Source organism: Ahaetulla prasina, chromosome 6 (genome assembly GCF_028640845.1).
Source record: "Ahaetulla prasina isolate Xishuangbanna chromosome 6, ASM2864084v1, whole genome shotgun sequence".
Taxonomy (NCBI): Eukaryota; Metazoa; Chordata; class Lepidosauria; order Squamata; family Colubridae; genus Ahaetulla; species Ahaetulla prasina.
This window is the reverse complement of record NC_080544.1, coordinates 70,277,404-70,300,526: the sequence shown is the minus strand read 5'-3', so window position 1 is coordinate 70,300,526 and position 23,123 is coordinate 70,277,404. Positions and strand designations below refer to the sequence as shown.

Sequence of the window (23,123 nt, the reverse complement as noted above, 5' to 3'; positions counted from 1 at the left end):
ACTCACGCGCCAATAGCGGATTGCTAATTTCACATTCGGCATCTCTCAGAGCTTTCGCAGTTGGGCTAAGTAGCGAGAAAACGAAAGAGGAAGGTGTTCGTGTAAACGTTTTCCTACCGAAACGGAAGCTGGGGGGAAAACGTTCCGTGGGGCAACCGAAGGGCGGATAAAAATACCTTGAAGTCGTTGTAAAAGGTTGTGAATGAAGACCTGGCGGGGCCAAATCAGAAATGTCAACAGAGGGAGTAAGCGATTATCTTCCCCGAGAGTAGTAAAGGGCATATCGTACCTGACATTCGTGAAGAATCCCACTTGAATAAAAATCCGATTCTTATGAATATTCATATTGCTTATACTGTATCGGATCTACCCGAATGAATCCGATTACATCTCCACAAACCAAGTCGTTTCAGTCACTAGACTGAAAACGACAGAAACGCAAAAAAACGACAGAAACGAACATTGGTGTTACAGTTCCTTATAGATACCGTATTTCAATTTTACTTGGAAGCAACAGTTATAAATCACATCAGTTTACTAGTTTACTAGTTTACTTACGTAAATTAGTATGATTATAGAATTGTTTCTGATATTGCCACAGCGCAAAAATGCACAGAAGCGATGCCTCAGATTCACAATTTTACACGGCATAGGATTGGTTTTGGTTTTTTTTAAAAAAGGTCATAGTTATGGGAGACAAATGTGACCTATAAGACTCTGAATATCCATAACTGGGATCCAGTTTTTTGCATTATGACAATACCAAAAAGCATCAGCTTTCCCTCTTAAGCATTTTAGTGTGAAGGGAAAACATTAAAGATGGACTAGAATCAGGGAAACGGAGCTTCAAATGTCCATTCAATCATTGGAATGGTTCATTTTTTTTTAAATGAGGTGAAGGGTAATTAAATTAGGTTTTCAGTTATCCCTACTGTTTATTCATGTCACAATCCATCACAATTAAAATAAGGCATAATATATGACATAACATTTGAAAGATAAAATACAAGATTAAAATATGTACAAGTTAAACAGTTCTTGCCCCCAAACTGTTACAAGATCAAGTGTGTATTGATCAAGACACAAAGTACAAGTGTATATATGTGTTGTCTGCATGTCACCACAATCACAAAGGACCCAAGCCACCAGATAGCCCTATTTGTTCAAAATATCTCTGGATTTTGTTGTACCTGTGCAGTCTATTCAATGATTAGCTTCTCCCAGTTTTGCCAGCTCCTGGTGCCAGCTCCTCTGTTGGTTCCATCCAATGTTGGTTCTTGTAGCTTTCCATAGTTCCTCTCTGCTTTTAAATTCTTTTATATAAGTTGTAAAACCTTTGATATAATTTTTTCTGCTTTTGATTGCCTGATTTTCTTACTGGGGCAATATATTTCTGATTTCACCTGTTTGATTCTGATTGTTTAATGTCCTAAATTCTATATTAAGATTTTTGGATCTTATGTACTATGTATCTAATCAACTGAAAGCTATTTAAAAGTGGTACTAACCATCTGACATTGGAAATGAGTTTGAATATCTTATTCTAAAATTCAAAATGTGGTTATTAATAGATTTCCCCCCCACAAATATTGTACATTGTAAAGAATGCTCTAGTCTAGGGATTCATTTGGAAGAATGAAACAATAAAACTAATACGATTAGAACTTGTCCTTCCATTGACTTTTAAGAATGCACACGTTTTAGTTGTAGAACATATCAACTTATTAAATTTTATACTCTTTTAATGGATGCTGCAAAGAAAATTACTATACAGGAATGTTTGCGTCCAACTGATTGTAAAAATAGTCGTTCTAATTATTTGAATTTTTCAGCCATTTGATTCCTGAGTTCGTAAAAAAGTAGTGCTCCCATTTTAAGATGTATATTTATAATTTTTATTCCAATAAAGTGTGTTTCGTAATTTCATTATGCTTGCTCAAAAACATAATTTAAAAATGAAGTTTATTAGATTACTTGGAATGCTTTGTGTACAGCATTCTCTCTGTCTAGCCTTCCTCATAGGGTTGTTGTGAGGATATTTGTTGTGGGAAGCCCTAGATTCCTTGAAAAGAAATAGAGTAAAATTCTGTACAATGAACAGGAGAAAAATAACCTGGGTGAAAAAATGTTACCCTAAATTCTTCAAGCTTGTTGATAGAAATGGAGAATTAGTTTTCAAAGATTCTCTTTCCTTTCTAAGAAAAAGAGAGTTAGTGCTGTCCCTGAGCTCTAGAACTAGTGAGATGTTGTGACTTTTCTGTTTTTAGTGTGTTCCAGCAGATTCTTCTAGTCTAGTATTTTCTCAAACTGACAAAAAACATGTACGTTCTGAATGAAGAGTTATTTCCCATACAATTATTTCTCCATGAGGCATGGTGCCATGTAAAAGGGGAGAGGATAACTCTCCCCTTCTTGGCTGTTTTTACTCCTTTTTGAAGGAAAACAGACAAACAGCAATACTGATGAACATAGAAAAATGAATAAAAATCTTAAAAACTGTAGCAGGCCTATCTGTCAAATTATGTCAATGAAAATATCTGTCAGCTTTGGAAGCCATGCTAGGCCAAAGGCTTCTACACACTGCCACTTTCTCCTGTGTGGGAAAGTAGAAGGGGGTGGTGGTACAAGGGGCTATTAGACATAACAACATTCTTCCTGCTGGTCAAGGTCAGGTTGAGCTCGCATCTGGAGGAATGGCCGGAGTGATGTCTCGACATGGGACGGTTGAAGATTTGAGCATGTGATCAGCAGAGGGGTCATGAGAGTGGGGATTTTGGAGTTAGTATTACTGAGGGAGGAAGCCGGATCCCCAAATTCAGATTTCAACCAACTGTGCCAGTTTACCTATGCTAGTAAAAGAACTTTGAAAGATGTTTCCTTCGGAGTCTTTTCTGCAGGAGGGGTTTTCTGGAATGCTGACAATCTACACGTTACATTCTAATCAAAGCATTTTCATCTCTTCAAGGAATATCCTGATACCAGCTTTGTTTTGGTCAAATGATGCTTATTAACATCCCTAAAAAATCTAGTTATGATATTCCTGACTCTTAGTTGGCAGACTCACAAATTTAACTTTTTTTAATGTTAAGTTTTCGTTCGTTAATTTCACTGAGTTACTTTGGATAATTCATTCTCAACTGAATCTATTTTAGAAAAAGGAGATTGGAAAGGAGAAAAAAAGAAGCCAGATATATCAGTTATGAGTTCCCTAAAAATAGCAGGATAAAAATAATATATATTTTTTCTGTAAATATTGTAAAATGTTCAGAACAAAAAAATGCTGCAAAAAAGACTGGACTACAGGTGTTCATGAAAAGAAAGTAATGAGACATACATTAAAATACTACTGTGTATTTCATTCATTTTAGCAAATGATTTAACACAATTACAGCATATATAATTCAAAAAGCTCTCAGTCTAAAATAGTTTATGGCAAAAATTCAAGACACAAGATTTATCCGATTATTACGGTTGTGCAAAACAAGTGAATGAGGTACTTCACAAAGTATATTAGCTAAAGAAAGCACTATTTTCCTTGAAGCATTAAAGCATCCAGCATATCCAGCACGTCTTGAAGGTTCATAAGATTTATAAAGGTAATCTTAGATTTTCTGTGTATGCATTCACCAATGTTTCCACTAGAACTGTCAACCAAGCAACTATTCATGAATACACACGTGCAGTAGCCAGGAAGAGTTTTTGAAAGGAAACAGGTATCAGTTTCAAAATACCTTTTTAAAAGTTTCTACAGTCTTACTTATGATGTAGTCTTTTTTCCCACACTACTGTGAAATACACACCAAGATAGAGAAACAGTAGACCTCAAGGGACAGAATATATTATGGATTGATTTCATAGTAATTGTTGCTAGCTATTGATAAGTCTTTTTTTATACTACACACATACATAAAAAAACATTTTTAGTAGAATTCTTCCAAATATTTTCTTTTCTGTAGATTAATAGCTTCTTTTTTTCTCTGTATAGTTTGGGTAATAGCTTTCTTCACTATGAAAGAAAGAAAGGTACAACCTCATAATATAACCAAAACAGAACTGAAAATGTTTTCCACTGCAACAACCTCTAAAGTGAACCGTAGTAAAATAACATTCAAATTGGCATTAATATTAAGGATAGCTGCATTGTGCATAATAAAAGTTTTTAAGTGAAACTCACCTGTCAGAAACTTCTGGCTAATGTTGTTTGTTGGAAAATAAATGCCCACTTTAGTATAGATGTTGATTAACATACTAAAAAGTTTTGTTTTGTCTTGATATTTATAAGAAAATATTGACCTTGCATTTAAACTTAACATGTGCAATGTTTCCTCTATTGTGAAGTAAGACCATCCGCAAAGCCAAAATACAGAGTATTATAATTTAATACTGATAATCCCTTTAGTTATGTATCACCTAAATTTTGGAAGATGAGGTAAAGTTTATTTTTATCAGGACAACTGTCAACTTAAACAAAATCTCAAATGATGTCTAATATTCCAATAAGAAAAATGTTAGATACTTTCTTTCAAAAAAAGCCTGATGTATGAGGAAACTTTAAAATATAAAAGAATCTAAAATGAATGCTCTCTCTTCTGCAAAGTTTCTGTTATGATTAACAATCATAAACAAATTAATTCTATTACTTATTAATAGAAAATAAACTAATCAAAATGAAATACAGAATGTGGTTGCCTGCTCTATTCACTGTGGTAATTTAATGTTTAGTCTTTCTCCAAAAATACTGAAGATCTATTTGTTGATAATAGTTTTATGTCAGTGGATGAAAAATCAAATACACAGATTTAAATTATGTAGTTGAGACCTAGATTTTATGCTATCTAACTTATGCTATCTAACTATAATTATACTACAGTTATGTAGACAGGCATTATGAAGACTAAATCCCCATATGTTGGAATTAAAGAATCATATCAGACGCGCTCACAGGAGGCAGAGTGAACTTGTAATTTTGCTGCTTCATTACGTTCATCACATTGATATCCTTATGGGGTTTTTTTGTTTAGTTCTCAAGATGAGTAAGATTGTGTCCAAAGTTAAGATTTCAGTGATTCTGGCACTGGGAAGAGGTTGATGGCTCTCGTTCTGAAGAAGAGATCATTCCAAGTAGCTGGGAATTTGCCGGCTCATGATTATTGACCTCATCATTAAAACTCTGCTCACTGTTCAGGCTTGGGATTGCCCAGATACCACCATGATTGCAGCCAGTGGGATGAATTTTAAAACTGTTGTTTTCTAAAAATAAAATATTTTTATTAGTATTAATAAACACTGAATAGCAAATACTAGTTCACCAGCCGCTACATACTTTAGTGTGATTTTGTATATGTAACAGAAGTGTTCCTGAACAGAACAAGATTTACTGATGTGCAAAACACACATAAATCTGCACTGCACAGAAATTTATTTCAAACACAACCTTGTGTGCTAAGACCTTGAAACAACTGTGTCAAATGCAAAATATCCCCTGTATAGAACTCTTTGTAAATCTCATTCATCTGAAAATTCATTAGGAATTAGGAATGCTGCTTTCAGAATCCTTTCTCATACCTGTTTTGCCACAAGCAAATACTTTCTCCCATGCATAGTTTATCACGTTTACAGGTTGGATCACCCAAGGATCCCGTATGACCATGTCTAGAGTTATCCGATCCTGTGGAAAAGGCTTCAAGAGCCCAGACAGAAGATTCATCAGATCTGAAGAAAGAAAAGAGAAACAACACCATATTAGCCTTCAGCTTGCCTTTCAGATATTCTACTTTCATTGAATGTAATTGTAAAATGAACAAATTACAAATTAAAATTCAGCACACTTTAAGGGTTTTTTACTCCTTATTACCTTTCTTGGCTTCATTTGTAATTAATTTCTTTTCTCAAGATGGCTTCTATTCAGTAGTGAAAATTACTGCAATAGAATCAAGGTTTCAGGATCATCTGCCTTGAATAAGACATACTGCACCTATAATTTCCGAAGAATTATAATTTCAAATTATAATCCTTTATGACTATATGAAATTGATTTCTTTTTTGCTTTGAGATATTGTAATTCATTATATGATCCAAAGGCCATATGAGAATAAAACAATGCAGGATAAAAGTTCTGCAAATGAGTACCACTGAAATGGTATGTGTTCATAACAAAAATCATGATGTATCTTTTTTTTTCTCACAGGAAAGTCAACATGGAATTGAAATTCAGAACGAAGAATTAGCAGGCAAATGAGTGTTACATGCTCCTTATCTTATACTTTTTATATACTTCAGATTCTCCTCCTGAAACTATCTATAGGAAGAGGTCAGCAAGCCTTTGACACGTGAGTTTGAAAAGTGTAATTAGAACCCAAAAGTCTGAATAAAGTACAGTAATTATATTTATTTACTTATAAAGCACACATACTCACTCACTTTATGCCACTCCTCCTGAGTTTCTATGCATCTCACATGCCATATAAATCATAAATGTGTTTTGAAATACAGAATGTAAAGCATATCATGCAATCACCTAATTCTGACAGTTAGCCCTCTATTAAATAACACCAGCTAAAGGACTGTTGGAAGGAAATAGTTTTTGCTTCTTTTCAAAATATTAGTAAGAAAGCAGCCATCCTAATCTTGGCAATTATTCCAGAGCAAAAGGACTGCTACTAGAAGGGCTATTTCCAAGCACAAATACTCCTAACATCTCAGAGAACAGGATTCCTATTCTATCATTTTAGGCAAGTCAGAATGGTCAGGCCAATTCTCTTTAGATCACATAGTTCCAAAGAACCTAACAAAAATCTAATGCAGCCCATTTAATTGGATTTAGAGGCCAAATGACAAAAGTGCATATCCTGCAATTTTGGAGTTACTCTGTTATACCAGATCTGATCAATCAGGAAATTGACAGCTGATATTTTTTTTAAATCAGCAACTACTTCCAAATTTCCATGTTGAAAGCCTTAGGCCGTTACCATGCCAAAGCCAAGCCAACACAGATATAGAAAATTCAAACTTGTGTATTGGGAGGTATCCAATCTCAGCCTGGGTATGAGATAAGCTCAAATTGCTAAATATAAGATGAGCTACGATGCCAACAAAATTTAATGTTTTACCTTCTGCTATCTTGGAAAGGAAATGTAAGAATATTCCTTATAATGAACAACTTGGCCCACGCAATATGGGTAATATTGAAGCCCATATTACACGGACCTCAATATTCATTTTTTTTCTGAACTGTCCCTCCTTTGGGATATTTATGCATGGTATTTTACTATTGTACTGCTATTAATAAACTGTCCAAGGTAGCCAGACTCCTTTTAGCTTTGGTATTTACCATCTGATATAAGTAACACATCTCATTCAATGTCTCTAAATACTGCTAAATATTTATAACGTAAGTATAAATAAATTTAAATAAAAGGGGATAGCTGCTTAATTGTCTGCAAAGCTACAGAAAAGGCCTGGTATTTTATACTTATTAGATGTTCTGTTATTAGATTTTATCTTATTGCTATAAATGTTTGTGGAGATAGCATTGGTCCTCTGCTCCATAATGAAGTACCTAAGGATGCAAACCTTTCCTCCTTCACTAATAGCAACTTCAACTGCCCACTCAAGGAATATCAGAATCACTGAAGCTTCAATCCAGCTTTCATAGGCAATCTAGAAACATAATTGATGGCACTGAACACTCTTTAGAGATTAAGCAGAACAAAGAGAATGCACTCCCTTCATCTAAATCCGGATAAGTCACCCCAAAGGGTGACCAATACTATTTTCATCTTAACCCTCTATAATACTACCCTGATTTCCCCGATGAAATTTGTAGAAACTTCTGGGAATGCTGCTTCTTGAAATGTACGACAGGTATTAAGCAACAAGGATTCCCTCCTCTTACCAATAATAATAAAGACCCAATGAACTGAGAAGTGCAATTTATAAACAATTAACAACTCAGAGAAATAGACTTAACAAAAGCAAAAAATTATCAATTCGATTTGCAAAGTTCAGGGTTCTAGTAATATAGAAATTCCGATTAAAAATCATTACAGCTTCAAAAAAAAATGTTTCTTTGGGCGATGCCAGGTGAAAGGCCAGTCATTCTATCAATTGTATTAAATAGAAAGTCTATCTGAAAAAGTATTTCCTTTTCCCTTGATTTAGAATAGAATAGAATAGAATAGAATTTTTTATTGGCCAAGTGTGATTGGACACACAAGGAATTTGTCTTGGTGCATATGCTCTCAGTGTACATAAAAGAAAAGATACGTTCATCAAGGTACAACATTTACAACACAATTGATGGTCAATATATCAATATAAATTCATAAGGATTGCCAGCAACAAAGTTATAGTCATACAGTCATAAGTGGAAAGAGATTGGTGATGGGAACTATGAGAAGATTAATAGCAGTGCAGATTTAGTAAATAGTTTGACAGTGTTGAGGGAATTATTTGTTTAGCAGACTTGTAAATACATTAGTGAACTACTCACCAACTGACACATTGTAAGGAGGTCGTAATACAGCATCTATTGTTTCTTCAAGCTCACAAAAAGGATTTTCTCCAAAGACTATGGTATAAAGGGTAATACCTAGTGACCACATTTCCAGTTCTGGTCCTGAGTATCTATAAAGAATCATCCAATATAGAAATACAAACAAAAGAAATTACTTAGAAAAATAGCACCCAGGAACAAAATATATCCAAATATAATTCCTTCTTCCCACTAAACAACACGTTGTTCTGCCTTTCTCACCTTTTCCCCTAAAGCTTTCTGTATTATTGACAAGAGATCTGATTAGGGATGGTTACATGTTTCCCCAAAGTGAGAGAGATTCAAAATTAAACAGAAATGTTATAGTTCAATAATATTTTAATTTAATAAGCATGCTGGGTATAACCAAGAAATCTGGCACAAATCACAAATTCTCATGTTTTTCAAAATAGGAAATTATAATTAACAGCTTTTTAAAAAAACCAACGTGTTAAACACATTTAAAATTGTGGATTAATATTCGCTATGATTTCCCAGTTTGACTGAACCTGGACATCATAAAAATTCTCTAGATTTTTACTCAGCTTGCTAAATAGCCTGACAATATATTCATAACTCATTTTATTAATTATAAATATGATAAAATTTCCATGGTCTTTCCCTATGTGAGTTTTGGAGTTAATGAACAGCGTCTCCCCTCAATCAGACTAATGTACTCTGTTGGAACATAAAAGTTATTTCAAAATCATACATACGGATTGCCTGATAGCACTTCTGGAGAACAATACTCAATTGTCCCACAAAAAGTATAGAACATTTTGCCAGGTTCCAAATAAGCAGCTGAGCCAAAGTCTATTAGCTTGATCGTGAAATCTTCAGCAATTATGATGTTCTCATCTTTTATGTCTCTGTGAAGAATATTCCTAGAGCGAAGATAGTTCACTGCAGATACGAGCTGATGCACAAATAAGATGAGATCAGAATATCACCCATTCCAGATAATAAAGTAACTGTAACCAAAAAATAATTATATGTTCTGCTTAAAATCTTATTAGCTTTTTGCTTTTTTGCCTTGAAAAAGACATGGAATTAAGAGAATATGAAATTCACATTTCATTCTAATCCTGCCTCTGTAGTGATTAAAACTCAAAATGTCACTACTGTTTTGTGTATTACTAGAAGCAATATTTTATACACCTTATTTTGTTAACTAACATTTTCATTAGAACAATTCCGTGAGGAAGATGAGCAGGGTAATGCCTCTTCTGATTATATGAGACCAATAGAACTTACAATAATCAAAGTTTTTCTAATCCTGGGTAAACAATTAGTTTTATTCCACCTTTCTTATATATTTTGATCAAATCAAGCTAGTGAACATGTTTCATGTTACTGCCTCCTATCTTCCCTACAACATTGTAATGTAGATTGGGTTGAGAGAGAGTGACTGGCCTGAAGTCACTCAGCCAGCTTTCAGCCTAAGGAAGACCTATAGCCAGCATCTTAACTACGGCACCAGACAAGTTCCCTCTTCTCCAGAATTAAATATTTACTGTAGTCCATAAATGCAGATTTCATCATATTTCTTCTGCTTATAGGCAGAAAAACATTTAAGCAAAACCAATTATTGCCTCTAGTTTTGACCTAGAAGAAAGAATAAGAAATAGCAGAAATTTTAAGGTGGAGAAAAGTACACCACAGAAATCTATTCTTTAGAATAGAATAGAATAGAATAGAATAGAATAGAATAGAATAGAATAGAATAGAATAGAATAGAATAGAATAGAATAGAATTTTATTGGCCAAGTGTGATTGGATACACAAGGAATTAGTCTTGGTGCATATGCTCTCAGTGTATATAAAAGAAAAGATACGTTCATCAAGGTACAACATTTACAACACAATTGATGATCAATATATCAATATAAATCATAAGGATTGCAAGCAACAAGTTATAGTCATACAGTCATAAGTGGAAAGAGATTACCAAAGGGAGAGACTACTGTGATGTATATAAAGAAGTTGTAGCAAATAGATAACAAGGAAAGCAGTAACCAATACGTTCTCATGCTCCATTTGCAACAACAAAATAGCTTCCACCCCTTCCTCATTTATACATAAGTCTCTTGCTCTTCCATCTTTTTTCTTGTTGGTCAATATGACGCCTAGATCATAATCTGTCTGTCAGAAGCATTAGTGGTTCTAAGGAACAAAATTACAGATTTCCTAGGTACGGTTTTTATTTTAATAGTAAAAAGAAGTTTTGTTAAAATTTGATGTGCAAATATATATAGTATTCACCTTAAGCATTCATCCCTTTTAGTTTTCCATGAATAAAGTTACAGGTCAGGCCAAATATAGAATGCCCTTTGGAATACAGATCAAAAGACATATATGCAAAACAATATCACAGCACTATTATAAACTTTGTGATGTTCCTTTATAGAATAAAATATCACAGATAACCCAGATCAAGACTAGGCATATAAGAAAAGGAAGCTAACTCCTTTGCCTCTGCCTCAATTTAGATTCAAATCTGAAATCTATACCTGGCTAACATTTTTTTACCATTTTATCAGCTCTTTACTGCATATTGCATTTTAACAAAATCTCACCTGCCGGAATATGTAACTTGCCAAAGGCTCATCCAAATCAGGTTGATTATCAATGAATGTGAAGAGATCTAGACCGGTACCATGCTTCTCCATCACTAGTTGAAAGAACTGTTGGTTCTCAAATATATCTAGCACCTAGTGTCAAAAAATGTAGTGTAAACAACTTTCCAAAAAACTCCACAAATTTCGTATCCCACTGGACCCTTCTCATTTCAAAAGTATTAAACTACTTTTTATTTATTTACTGGATTTATTTATTATATTAATTTATTTTGGGGACTGATATCCTACTGCCTTCAATAAACTCTCAGCAGTTTACAATAAATACAATGAAATGACAATTTAAGTAATTATACAGAATGCCAAGTCGTAATAAATTATTGCATTCTTTGACAAAGTGACAAAATTAGTAGACCAGAGGAATACTGTCGATGTAATTTACTTGGACTTCAGTAAAGCATTTGATAAAGTAGATCATAACCTACTAGATAAAGTAGAAAAATGTGGGTTAGACAGCACCACCACCAGATGGATTCGTAACTGGCTGACCAACCGCACTCAACGTGTAGTCCTCAACGGAACTACATCCACATGGAGGGAAGTATGCAGTGGAGTACCCCAAGGCTCTGTTTTAGGCCCAGTACTCTTCAACATCTTCATCAATGACTTGGACGAGGGGATAGATGGGGAACTCATCAAATTTGCAGATGACACCAAGCTGGCAGGAATAGCCAACACTCCAGAAGATAGGCTCAAGTTACAGAAAGATCTTGACAGACTTGAACATTGGGCGCTATCTAACAAAATGAAATTCAACAGTGAAAAAAGTAAGGTTCTACATTTAGGCAAAAAACCCAAAATGCACAGGTACCATATATGTGGTACCTTGCTCAATAGTAGTACCTGTGAGAGGGATCTTGGAGTCCTAGTGGACAACCATTTAGATATGAGCCAGCAGTGTGCAGCTGCTGCTAAAAAAGCCAACACAGTTCTGGGCTGCATAAACAGAGGGATAGAATCAAGATCACGTGAAGTGTTAGTGCCACTTTATAATGCCTTGGTAAGGCCACACTTGGAATACTGCATTCAGTTTTGGTCGCCACGATGTAAAAAAGATGCTGAGACTCTAGAAAGAGTGCAGAGAAGAGCAACAAAGATGAATTAGGGGACTGGAGGATAAAACATATGAAGAACGATTGCAGGAACTGGGTATGTCTAGTTTAATGAAAAGAAGGACTAGGGGAGACATGATAGCAGTGTTCCAATATCTCAGGGGTTGCCACAGAGAAGTGGGAGTCGGGCTGTTCTCCAAAGCACCTGAGGGTAGAACAAGAAGCAATGGGTGGAAACTGATCAAGGAAAGAAGCAACTTAGAACTAAGGAGAAATTTCCTGACAGTTAGAACAATCAATAAGTGGAACGACTTGCCTGCAGAAGTTGTGAAAGCTCCAACACTGGAAATTTTTAAGAAAATGTTGGATAACCATCTGTCTGAGATGGTGTAGGGTTTCCTGCCTGGGCAGGGGGTTGGACTAGAAGGCCTCCAAGGTCCCTTCCAACTCTGTTGTTGTTGTTATTATTATTATTATATTATTATTATTATAATAATAAATAAAAGCAAAATAATAAAACTTATCCAAAAATGCTGTCTAAAATAATTCAGTTTTTAATAGCTTCCTAAAGGGTTATAATACAGGTAGTCCTCAACTTACAACAGTTCATTTAGAGACCATTTCAAGTTACAACAGCACTGGGGGAAAAAATGACTCATGACAGTTGCAGCATCTCCAGGGGAATCATATTTATGACAGAAGCAATGTCCCAAGGTCATGTGATCATCTTTTTAACCTGACAAGCCAATGGGAAGCCAGATTCACTTAACAACCTTGTTACTAAATTAACCACTGCAGTGATTCATTTTTTTTCCAATCACCCCAATTTTATTTATTTATTTATTTATTTTGTCACAACAACATATGTAAGTATCATACAAAAAGATTATATAGTATATAAACATATATACGAGTAAATATTAGGAGGTATAAGCATATATATATATAGGAAGAAGAAAAGAAAAACAATAGGACAGGAACGGTAGGCACGTTTGTGCGCTTATGCACGCCCCTTATGGTCCTCTTAGGAATGGGGTGAGGTCAATAGTAGAAAGTTTTTGGTTAAAGCAAAATTAACAATTTTAACAATTTAACAATTGTGACAAGAAAGTTCTTAAAATGGGGCAAAATTCACTTAAATGTTTTGCTTAGACATACATTTTGGGTTCAATTGTGGTCATAAGTCGAGGACTAGGTGTAGTTTTATTTCCAATGGGAGGCTGTTAGAAGTATGTTTTGTCTTAGTTTTTCTAACTTCAGGAGTATGGAATCACTAGCAGCTACAAGATCTGATAGGTCAAGCCAATCTAGTTGGAAGTAGTCAGTCCTGTAGAGTGAAGCCATGAAGGGCTTTCCAAGCCAATACCACCAACTTGTAAGGGTACTTATAAGCTTACTGAGAACCAGTGCAAGGCCCTCAGAATTGGTGTTATATGTACCCTATGTCAGGAATGGATAAGCACATGGGTCACCTTCTGGACTAGCTTTAACTTTCCAAATATTTTAAGGCTACATACATTATTTTGCAATATAATCCAACTGAGTGATAATGAAAGTATGAATCATTATAGCTAGATTGCCTTGCACCTATTATCTCTAGGAAGAACACTCCATGAAGAACCCACAAAACACTAACATCAACAGGGAAGCCCTGTGTAAAAACAGTAATTTTATCTTATTAGGCTTCAGCTATGGTCTGTTGTTTCCCATTCAGACCCTTATAGCATTCAAGCACTGGAGCAGGACCAACAGGATGTCCCCTACAACCCAAGGTGGTAAAAGTTGAATATCATCAGCATATTGATGATACCACATCCTGAATCATCAAATAACTTCATCTAGTGATTCCATGTAGATCAGGGGTGTAGATCAACTGGCAGCCAGATGCGTCACGTGCAGGCCATGCTCACCCCAGCTCCATGAATGGTGAAAACATCATGAAACATCACGTGACGGCAACGTGACGCAGTGAGTTTGATGCCCATGATGTAGATATTTAAAAGTATGGGACAGGGGTGGGCCTTTCAGTACTACATATCAGAGACTGTTAGGGCAATTCCTCCTTCCCTGTCACCACTGATTGAAACGATACACTAATGAAAGAGCAGAACCACTGCAGAATTGTGCCACCAATCCAAACCCCCAAAAATGGTCCAGTAAGGTACCATCTTACAATTAGAGCACAAAAATGAATAATATTTTGATGGTTAATAATAAAACCTTATTTTGGCTGGGGACAGATGTTAGGGACAAAGAGCTGAGTGGAGCTGTGTGTATTGAGGTTAGGGTGTATCAGTATATATGGATATACTGGGTATGGATAAGTTTTCTCATTGATCTGGAGAGGAACATTATGAGCTTATTTTAGGCTAACATAATTTTCAAATGTTTCCATCTCAAAATTATGGAAAAGTGCAAGTCTATGCCTTATGCTGCCTACTTCTTAAATAAATAGGCTCAGACATTTTCATCTTGTTTCAGGAGAACTAGTATAAAATGAGCAAACTTAGTAGTCACAGATTAAATCCTAGCAAGAAGATAAGTCAAATCAAGAACAAAATACAAAAATGATGAATGATCCAATACTTAAATTTCCATGTTTGGAAATTTGCTGTATTCTAATATATCATCCATTAAGACCAAATAAAATGGTTTCACATACATTAATACAAGGGGCTTAATTGCTGAAGTTATAGTTTATATATCTGCTTAACAGGTCTACTATACCTTGATAATATTGGGATGTTGAAGTTTCCTCAGAATAGAAATCTCCTGAGTAATTGTCCCTAGTTCAGGATCTTCTACCCAGCAATAATCTAATACCCTTCCTTTCCAAATGAATTTCACTACAACCTATGAATGATAAGATGCAAAGGAATAATTAGACCAATTTTGGATGGGACAGGATAGGAAGAATTAATTTACTTTTTATCTGTTACAGATTTTAAAAAACAATTTATACTTAAACTGTAAAATGGCAGTTCAAATAGGTATGCATTTTATATTTATTGTTTTGCTTAAAGAACTATAGACTGAATCACATATCATGATGGCATGAGAAGGGCATTTGTACATGCATTACTTTTTCCTTCTAATAATTCAGTGATTTAACAGAAATTGGTCAACTGAATTTGATTCGATTTGTTAAAAAGATAAGCAATGCAATCTGAGTAGGCATTTACTAGTTCATTCACAATTTAGACATACTGAATAATTAGTTTTAAATCAGTGTTTCCTAATTTTGGCAGCTTCTTGAGGTGTAGCCTTCAGTGTGCAGAATCCCCTAATCAACATGGCCATTGCTCAGAATTCTAGGAGTTGAAGTCCATATATTGCCAAAGCTGGGAAACAGTGGTTTAAATCCATATAAGATTCATCACTTGAGACAAGAACAAAACATATTTTTTTCTTCTTTTTGAAAACAAAATACAGGCAGTTGTCGCTTACTGAGCATTCATTCAGCAACCATTCAAAGTTGCAACCAGATTTATGACCAGAGTAAGTAGGCACATTAGCTGTGTCGAATGTACTCATGGCTTTTGATATATATTCCTCATTATATGCCAGCTTATTCTGCTCAAATTTCTTCTTCAATTATCATGTGACTGCAGGATGCTAGAGGTAGCAAATGGCTATAACTTTGTTATAGTTATTTTTTCAGCACTGTCATAACTTCAAATGACCATTGAATAAGAGGTCAGTAAGTTAGGACTATCTGTATCTATCCAGAGTATAAAAGAAAGATATTTCTTAATAATGCACAGCACACGTAAAACATAATGCAAGTAGCTAATAGTAACATGACTACTAATACTGACTACTAATTTTAAGCAAATAGCATTTTTACCTCTTTCTCATCCCTTTTGCATTTTCCTGTCCAGACAAACCCGAAAGCTCCTTTTCCAATAAAAGTAAGAGTATCATATTTGTCTCCATAGCATCCCTCACAAGCTTTCAGTCTTTCTAATTCTTCAGCTTTTCGTGAATTGTCAAATAAGGGTGTGGTTTTGATTAACTGCAGGAAAAAAAAGAATTGATGCACATTATAACTGTTAGTGAACTAATTACAACCAAAACATAAAAACAAGGAAAAATGTAGGAAATATATTAAAAACAGGTAAATATTTCATCTGTAGCTGTCCTCAAATTGTTCCTTTTTGAGCTATTTTGAGCTATTTCAAAATTCACTAACGAATTTTGAAATAAATTCAATTATTACTCAAAATTGAAGTGGATGCTCCTGAAATTAGCCTAAAGCGGGGGCATCAATATAATAAATAAATAAGGAATGTAGATATTTAAAACCATCCAAAGATTAACCAAATTTGCTCCAGTTTTAACATATGTACTTGAAACCAGGTAATCCTGAAAATGTGGCAGTTTCAGTTATTGTTAAAATGGCAACAACCTGTATCTGTCAAAATCATCATCCAATTCTGTCTGTGTTTGTTAGAGATTTCTTGCAAATTGTGCAGAACTGCCAAGAAATGCCTAGAATATTGATTAATGTTATGAAAGGGGGAGTTGAGATTATTCTTCTATTGAGTTAAGAATTCCAGATGCATAACTCTCCCTGTATGTGTGTGTGTGTGTACTGGAGAGGGGTATAGGTAGGGAGAATCAAAAATAAAGAAAAATCAATGCAAACATGGTATGTTACATAGATAATGTGAAGAGAGTTACCAGTAATTCTGAATTCAGTGAGGTGCTTCTGAGAGTTGGGAATCTGATGTGGTAAAGTTATATATAACATTTCAGGAAGATATACTGTGCAGAGCAGTATCTTTGCAAACAAACAAAAATATTATATATATGCCCTGAGTTTCCAACTGTGTTCCTATGATTTTTTTCCCCAAAGGGAACTAAATCTAACTCCACCCCACCCCAAAATCTATGCACAAATGGAAATGTGTACGTCTGCTGCAAAAGACAACTTTTCTGAAACTTTTCAAAGAAGAAATTTGTGTTGTGTTACTGTTTTAAGCAAAAACGTCATCCCAGACTGGTGGCAGATCTCAAGAGACCATTGTTTTTTATAGTAATGATGGCACTGCTGCAGCTACTATAACATACTTCATTTATAGAATGACTGTCCTCATCTTGCTGAGATATTGAGCAACTAACTGCAACAAAATCTTGGGACCTGACCCTAATTAGAGGATTATAACAGTTTAACAGATGTGAAAGTTAATTGGATTATCAGTGAAGAACTAGGTAGTCAATGTCACATTAAGCAGGGCATATTCCCTGGTATCCACTGCCATCTGGTGGCCTGATTTTCATCTTTTCAGGCATTGTTTTTTGGCCCAAACTATAGAAGTTTGGATAGTTTGTGTTTTTCACTATTAACAATACAAAAGTGTATTGTTCGGTTTACAAGCTCAAACATTATTATTATTATTATTATTATTATTATTATTATTATTATTATTATTATTATTATTATTATTATTATTATTATTATTATTATTATTATTAATTCGATTTTTATACCGCCCTTCTCCCGAAGGACTCAGGGCGGTGTACAGCCAAAAGTAAAAAAACAGACAATACAATATACAATTTAAAATACAAATTAAAAAACTTATTTTATAATTGGCCTAAAAAAACTTTAAAATATATAAAACTAAAACTAAAAAAGGTCCGAAGGTCAGGTATTTGGCGTAAACCCGGGGGAAGCTCGTTCCAGAGTGTGGGAGCCCCCACAGAGAAGGACCTTCCCCTGGGGGCCGCCAGCCGACATTGCTTGAGAAGTCCCTCTCTGTGAGAGCGTACGGGTCGGTGGGAGGCATGCGGTAACAGCAGGCGGTCCCGTAAGTACCCAGGCCCTAAGCCATGGAGCGCTTTAAAGGTAGTAACCAAAACCTTAAAGTGCACTCGAAAGGCCACAGGTAGCCAGTGCAGTCTGCGCAGGAGCGGTGTTACATGGCACATTATCAGCTTCAATCTCAACAATACAAGAGCAAACAATAGATTTAAACTTAATGTCAACAGCTATTTATATTTGTAGATTCCTCGCATCCTGGACATAAACTGTTTCAACTCCTACCCTCAAAACGACGCTATAGAGCACTGCACACCAGAACAACTAGACACAAGAACAGTTTTTCCCCGAAGGCCATCACTCTGCCAAACAAATAATTCCATCAACACTGTCAGACTATTTACTGAATCTGCACTACTATTAATCGTCTCATAGTTCCCATCACCAATCTCTTTCCACTTATGACTGTATGACTATAACTTGTTGCTGGCAATCCTTATGATTTATATTGATATATTGACCATCAATTGTGTTGTAAATGTTGTACCTTGATGAACGTATCTTTTCTTTTATGTACACTGAGAGCATATGCACCAAGACAAATTCCTTGTGTGTTCAATCACACTTGGCCAATAAAATTCTATTCTATTCTATTCTATTCTATTCTATTCTATTCTATTCTATTCAAACTTGATTGCAGAAAATATGACTTTTGTAACAGAGTTGTTAACGCTTGGAACTCACTACCTGACTCCATAGTCTCTACTCAAAACCCCAAAATCTTCAACCAAAAACTGTCTACTATTGACCTCACCCCATTCCTAAGAGGACTATAAGGGGCGTGCATGAGAGCACAAAAGTGCCTACCGTTCCTGTTCTATTGTTCTCTTCATTATAGTATTATATGCATACTTTTACTTATACTTTTACTTATATATACTTTTTCTCTCATGATGAATTATTGTTTATGTTGATGATTGTATATACTGTTGTGACAAAAAAAAAAAAAAAGAAGGGCAAGAGATTTTTACAAGCCAAAAGAATTAGAGAGTTTACGGGAATAATCTATTCTGGGGAATGCCAGGAAAAGTTTTTCAGTAAAAATCCTAGCATTAAAATGTATCTACAAGGTCCCTGCCCTTTCTAGGATATATGAATAATTTCCTATTGGATCATTTAATTTAATCACACCTTATAGCCTTCCTCAAGTTTTATTTCTACTTTCGGTTAAACAAGAATTCATTATAAAGAATGAGCATTCCCTTTTATTTTCTGCCTGACAAGATTCTTTTGGTTAGAAACAATAACTTTGTCATTAAATTCTCTAAATACAAGTCTGATCTCCCTGTCAAAATCAGCAGATACGGAGAATGGTGTTACCTTACCATTCATGTTTCAAGAGGAAGCAAGTATTATATGTGTCATATTTATCTTGCATCATTCATTGGAGGGCTGGAGCAGCTCTCCTATGAGGGTATACTGCAGTAATTTGGTTTATTTAGTTTAGAAAAAAGGGGGAAAAGGAGGATTTTAATGGTATGTATAAAATTGTGTACAGCACTAGTAATTTAGAGATTTTTTTCTCATTCTTAAAGTATCAGAATATAAAGACATTAATTAAAACTAAATTCAGAGAACTTCAGGACCAGCAAGATATTTAAATATTTGTTTATTATGTAAAGTAGATGGGGTTGAGAGAGAATGACTGGCCTACTCATCCATTGAATATTCATGGTTACATCTTCTTTTGAACTTAGGTTTTTCAAGTCATAGTTCAAAAACCTTAAATTTGGGGGGGGGGGGAATCCTAAAACCACTGTGTGCAGTTAAACTGTGGAATTTGTTTTCAACAGTTGTAAGCCAATTTGGAAGGCTTTTAAAAAGTTATGAATAAGTTTATGGAAGATCAGGCTGTCAGTGGCTATTAAAGTTAATTATTTATTACTTACTAAATCATAGGCAGCATGTTTTAAATATTGGTTGTTAGTAAGTGGCAGTGCAATTATCCTTTGGTCTTGTAAAGTCAGCTGATCACATTAATATCAGTAACACTCTAACAGCTACTGTTTGTGCACAGGAATTATTGTATTCCTGTACACCAGTGTTTCTCAACTTCAACAACTTTAAGATGTGTGGATTTCAACTCCCAGAACTCCACAGTGAGCAGGGTTGGTTGCACTAATGCTAAGAAATACTGCAATAGCTAATGTCTATGGTTATATAGAAATCAATATACTTACTTCTGCCAAATTAACAGCTGAGATTTCATCTAATGTTTGGCAGGAACTGGCCAAGCTAGAAAGAAGTAATTGTGTCTTTGCTGCTGCTTGTTTCTGGCTTTGAAAAAGGTCTCTCATAACCCAAATACAAAAAAGAGCAGCAGGATCATGCAATTCCACACGTTTCACTTCAAAGAGTATGCCTGCAAAATAATTTACCAAGTTAAAAACTCATAAAATACATAAAATGAGATAGAGAAAAGAAAAACAACACTTAACCAAGAGTGAGAGTCTAAAGCCCCTACATATATTGCGGATTTTAATACTGCAGCTAAACTTTTCAGAAATATATAAACATGACCAACATGGGATAACGTAAGAACAAATTGAACAGTGAAATAAAAGCATTATTATTAGTCTTCTTTCACTAGAGGAAAATTGAATATGTCTTGTGGAATTTTAAATAGAAACCAATATACTTACTGTTAAAGAAATTCATACTTAACAATAAAACTCCCTTTTTATGACCATATGATCCCTTAATTCAGGGTAGTCAGGGCAACTCAATGAAGCTGAAAGTTTACTGACCAGATGCCCTTCCTACATGGACTTTGCAGCAGATATTTTTTCTTTGTGCCTTAGGAGAGAAATATCTGCTGCTACTTAGGATTGAACGCTCAGTCTTCTGAGTAGGAAGCAAGTGTCTTCACAACTAGATCACTACGCAGCTCAAATCAATATTTAACAATATAATTCTAAAATAATTCATGACAAAACAGCATGGTTTTGGTCAGCCTTTCTGAATATTGCATGTTCTAGAGTTGCTGGGACAGTAACTGCCAAAATTCTCAATCAATGCATATTGGAAATTACCTGGAAGGAAAAGCTAACTTTGATTTACAAAACACCTTGAGATGTGTTCAATGCTATGAGTCAAGACCTTTAATAACTAACCAGCCCAAAACTTTATAAGTATAAATTTGTTTGATAAAAAATAAGGCAAGGTTGGAAGAGTTGGAAAATAGCCAAATTCTTCCAAAAGCTTTCTCCAATATCCCCCAGAAATTTAGATTGTTCCCCTAGGATCTTCTGTTTTCAAAAAGCTGTAAAGTCCTGGCATGAGTTAGCACTTGATATGTTATTTTATTCCAACCAACAAAAAAAAATCTATAGCCAAATTATTATTAACTGTGATTAGGGATTTTAGATTGTATCTCTGTATTGTTCTTAATCCAGTTGCAGTATCTGGTTAGATATGGCACTCAAGAATATGCCATGATTGGTCTTTAAGAAACAAGGAATACTATTAACCAAGAGAAATTAGCAAAATCAGATTAACATTTAGTTTGGTTAGATAGTGTTCAAAAATTTTCTTTGGTATTCAATATTCATCCCTTTCATAATAAACTCCCATTCCCTGTAGCTTTCTAAACGATGTTTATTAAAGATCAGACGGAGAGCGCCAACAATTGCTTCCAACTTACTGAGTCGCGAACCATCTCGGTGGTAGCAGTTACCAGTATAGCTGCCTTCTAGTATTTCAGTGTTCGAAAGAGTTGTTGGAGATACCACATTTTCTAGTTTTACAGGCGTTGATGTTACCTGTGCCATATGCTGCTGCTTTAATGTCAGGAAGTCTTCTTGAGAGTCAACACTACTTCTTAGTGAATTCATTTCTAGATCATCCGTTATAATTGGTACAGCACTTTCAAATTCTGAAGTACAAAGTATAGAGAAATCACTGTCAAAGTAATCAGGCGGCTTATTAACAAACAAGTTCTTTTGACTGGCTGATGGAGAGATACCACTCAACTAAACTCCAACTGATCATTTGTAATATTATTTGTCCGATCCAGGGACTGGACAAGATCTTTCGCATCTAAGAAGGAAAGTTTTATTGGTCCAAAGGCAGCACATGAGTCAGATCTCACCTCTTCATTAATCCCCAGGTTCATCAGTCCACAGCAAACAGAATGGTTACTACCCACATTCTCATTTCCCATAATTATAGAGGCATTATAAAGTTTTGATGATCCTTCATGTATAGGAAGACTATTGCTCTTTTTTGCAGGCAGAAAAACTGAAGAATCATTAGTTGAATTTTCTAAGGAATTATTCTCAAAAGTTAAGCTGTTGGTTCTATTCATTAGAGTTCTAGGTGGAACTTCATGGCTTTGCCTTGGGTTAGATGCTATATCGTCATTTGGCTAAACCATTGTTGGAGTTCCAAATGACCCATGTACAGCTTCACAAGGCACATTTGCCTCAAGTTGTAATTCAGCTTTTAATAAATTTTTATCAAATATCTCACTACCCAGGAAAGAAAGTTTTCTTCCTCTTCTTATTGTGGAAGGCTGGTACTTCATATCTTGTGGTGAAGTAGAATCGTGTATATTCAAATTGTCATTTTCTTCCTGAATTAGGTCATAAGTACTTCTGGAAAGGCAGTTATTTAGTTTACTTCTATCATCTAATATGTTTGATTCTGAATGATTCAGTTTTAAAGAATGTTGTTCATTCATCTGACGGATGGCAGATTTTCCAGTCTCTTTTTCAGTACCATCTTCATAATATAGATTCTCAGAAGATATAGCTTCATAAGTAGCTAGCACATTATTGCTAGGTATGTGGTTTCCGCTGCAAAAAAAGAAAATTTACTTTGTTATATTGAAGAACCCAGTATCTTTCTCACCATGTTCTCCACTCACCCATAATTTATTTGTATTCCTTCTTTAGAATGCAAGGACTTGCATTAATAAAACTATTCATATAGCACAGACTGAAGAAGCTACTTGGATAAGCAATGAAATGTTTCAAACCAAAAAAGAAAAGAAGTCCAGTTGCCATGACTCAACTTCCAAACAACTCTTCCTGGATGACTGAGAACCTTCACTGATATATTTACATAGCACAATTAAA

At 34.8% G+C, this 23,123-nt stretch overlaps 2 protein-coding genes and 1 long non-coding RNA gene across 3 annotated transcripts in view; 1 reads left to right on the top strand and 2 right to left on the bottom strand.

Annotated features, from left to right (window-relative positions):
- MTERF4 (mitochondrial transcription termination factor 4) overlaps positions 1-107 on the bottom strand; it is an 8,300-nt gene extending 8,193 nt beyond the window's left edge. Inside the window, exon 1 of the mRNA XM_058187547.1 lies at positions 7-107. Coding sequence (XP_058043530.1) covers positions 7-42 — 36 coding nt within the window. The 5' untranslated portion in view covers positions 43-107. The remainder of the gene's footprint in view (positions 1-6) is intronic.
- The window catches only part of LOC131200575 (uncharacterized), a 24,364-nt gene extending 1,241 nt beyond the window's left edge, over positions 1-23,123 (top strand). Inside the window, exons 2-3 of the long non-coding RNA XR_009155657.1 lie at positions 6,280-6,329; positions 22,941-23,123. This is a non-coding gene — a long non-coding RNA (uncharacterized LOC131200575). The remainder of the gene's footprint in view (positions 1-6,279; positions 6,330-22,940) is intronic.
- Positions 3,342-23,123, bottom strand: part of PASK (PAS domain containing serine/threonine kinase) — a 38,146-nt gene continuing 18,364 nt past the window's right edge. The window contains exons 10-19 of the mRNA XM_058187546.1: positions 22,519-22,841; positions 21,689-21,919; positions 20,226-20,407; positions 16,069-16,236; positions 14,949-15,074; positions 11,110-11,244; positions 9,250-9,449; positions 8,492-8,625; positions 5,566-5,712; positions 3,342-5,250 (exon numbers count right to left, since the gene is read on the bottom strand). Of these exons, the coding sequence (XP_058043529.1) occupies positions 5,060-5,250; positions 5,566-5,712; positions 8,492-8,625; positions 9,250-9,449; positions 11,110-11,244; positions 14,949-15,074; positions 16,069-16,236; positions 20,226-20,407; positions 21,689-21,919; positions 22,519-22,841 (1,837 nt within the window). The 3' untranslated portion in view covers positions 3,342-5,059. The remainder of the gene's footprint in view (positions 5,251-5,565; positions 5,713-8,491; positions 8,626-9,249; positions 9,450-11,109; positions 11,245-14,948; positions 15,075-16,068; positions 16,237-20,225; positions 20,408-21,688; positions 21,920-22,518; positions 22,842-23,123) is intronic.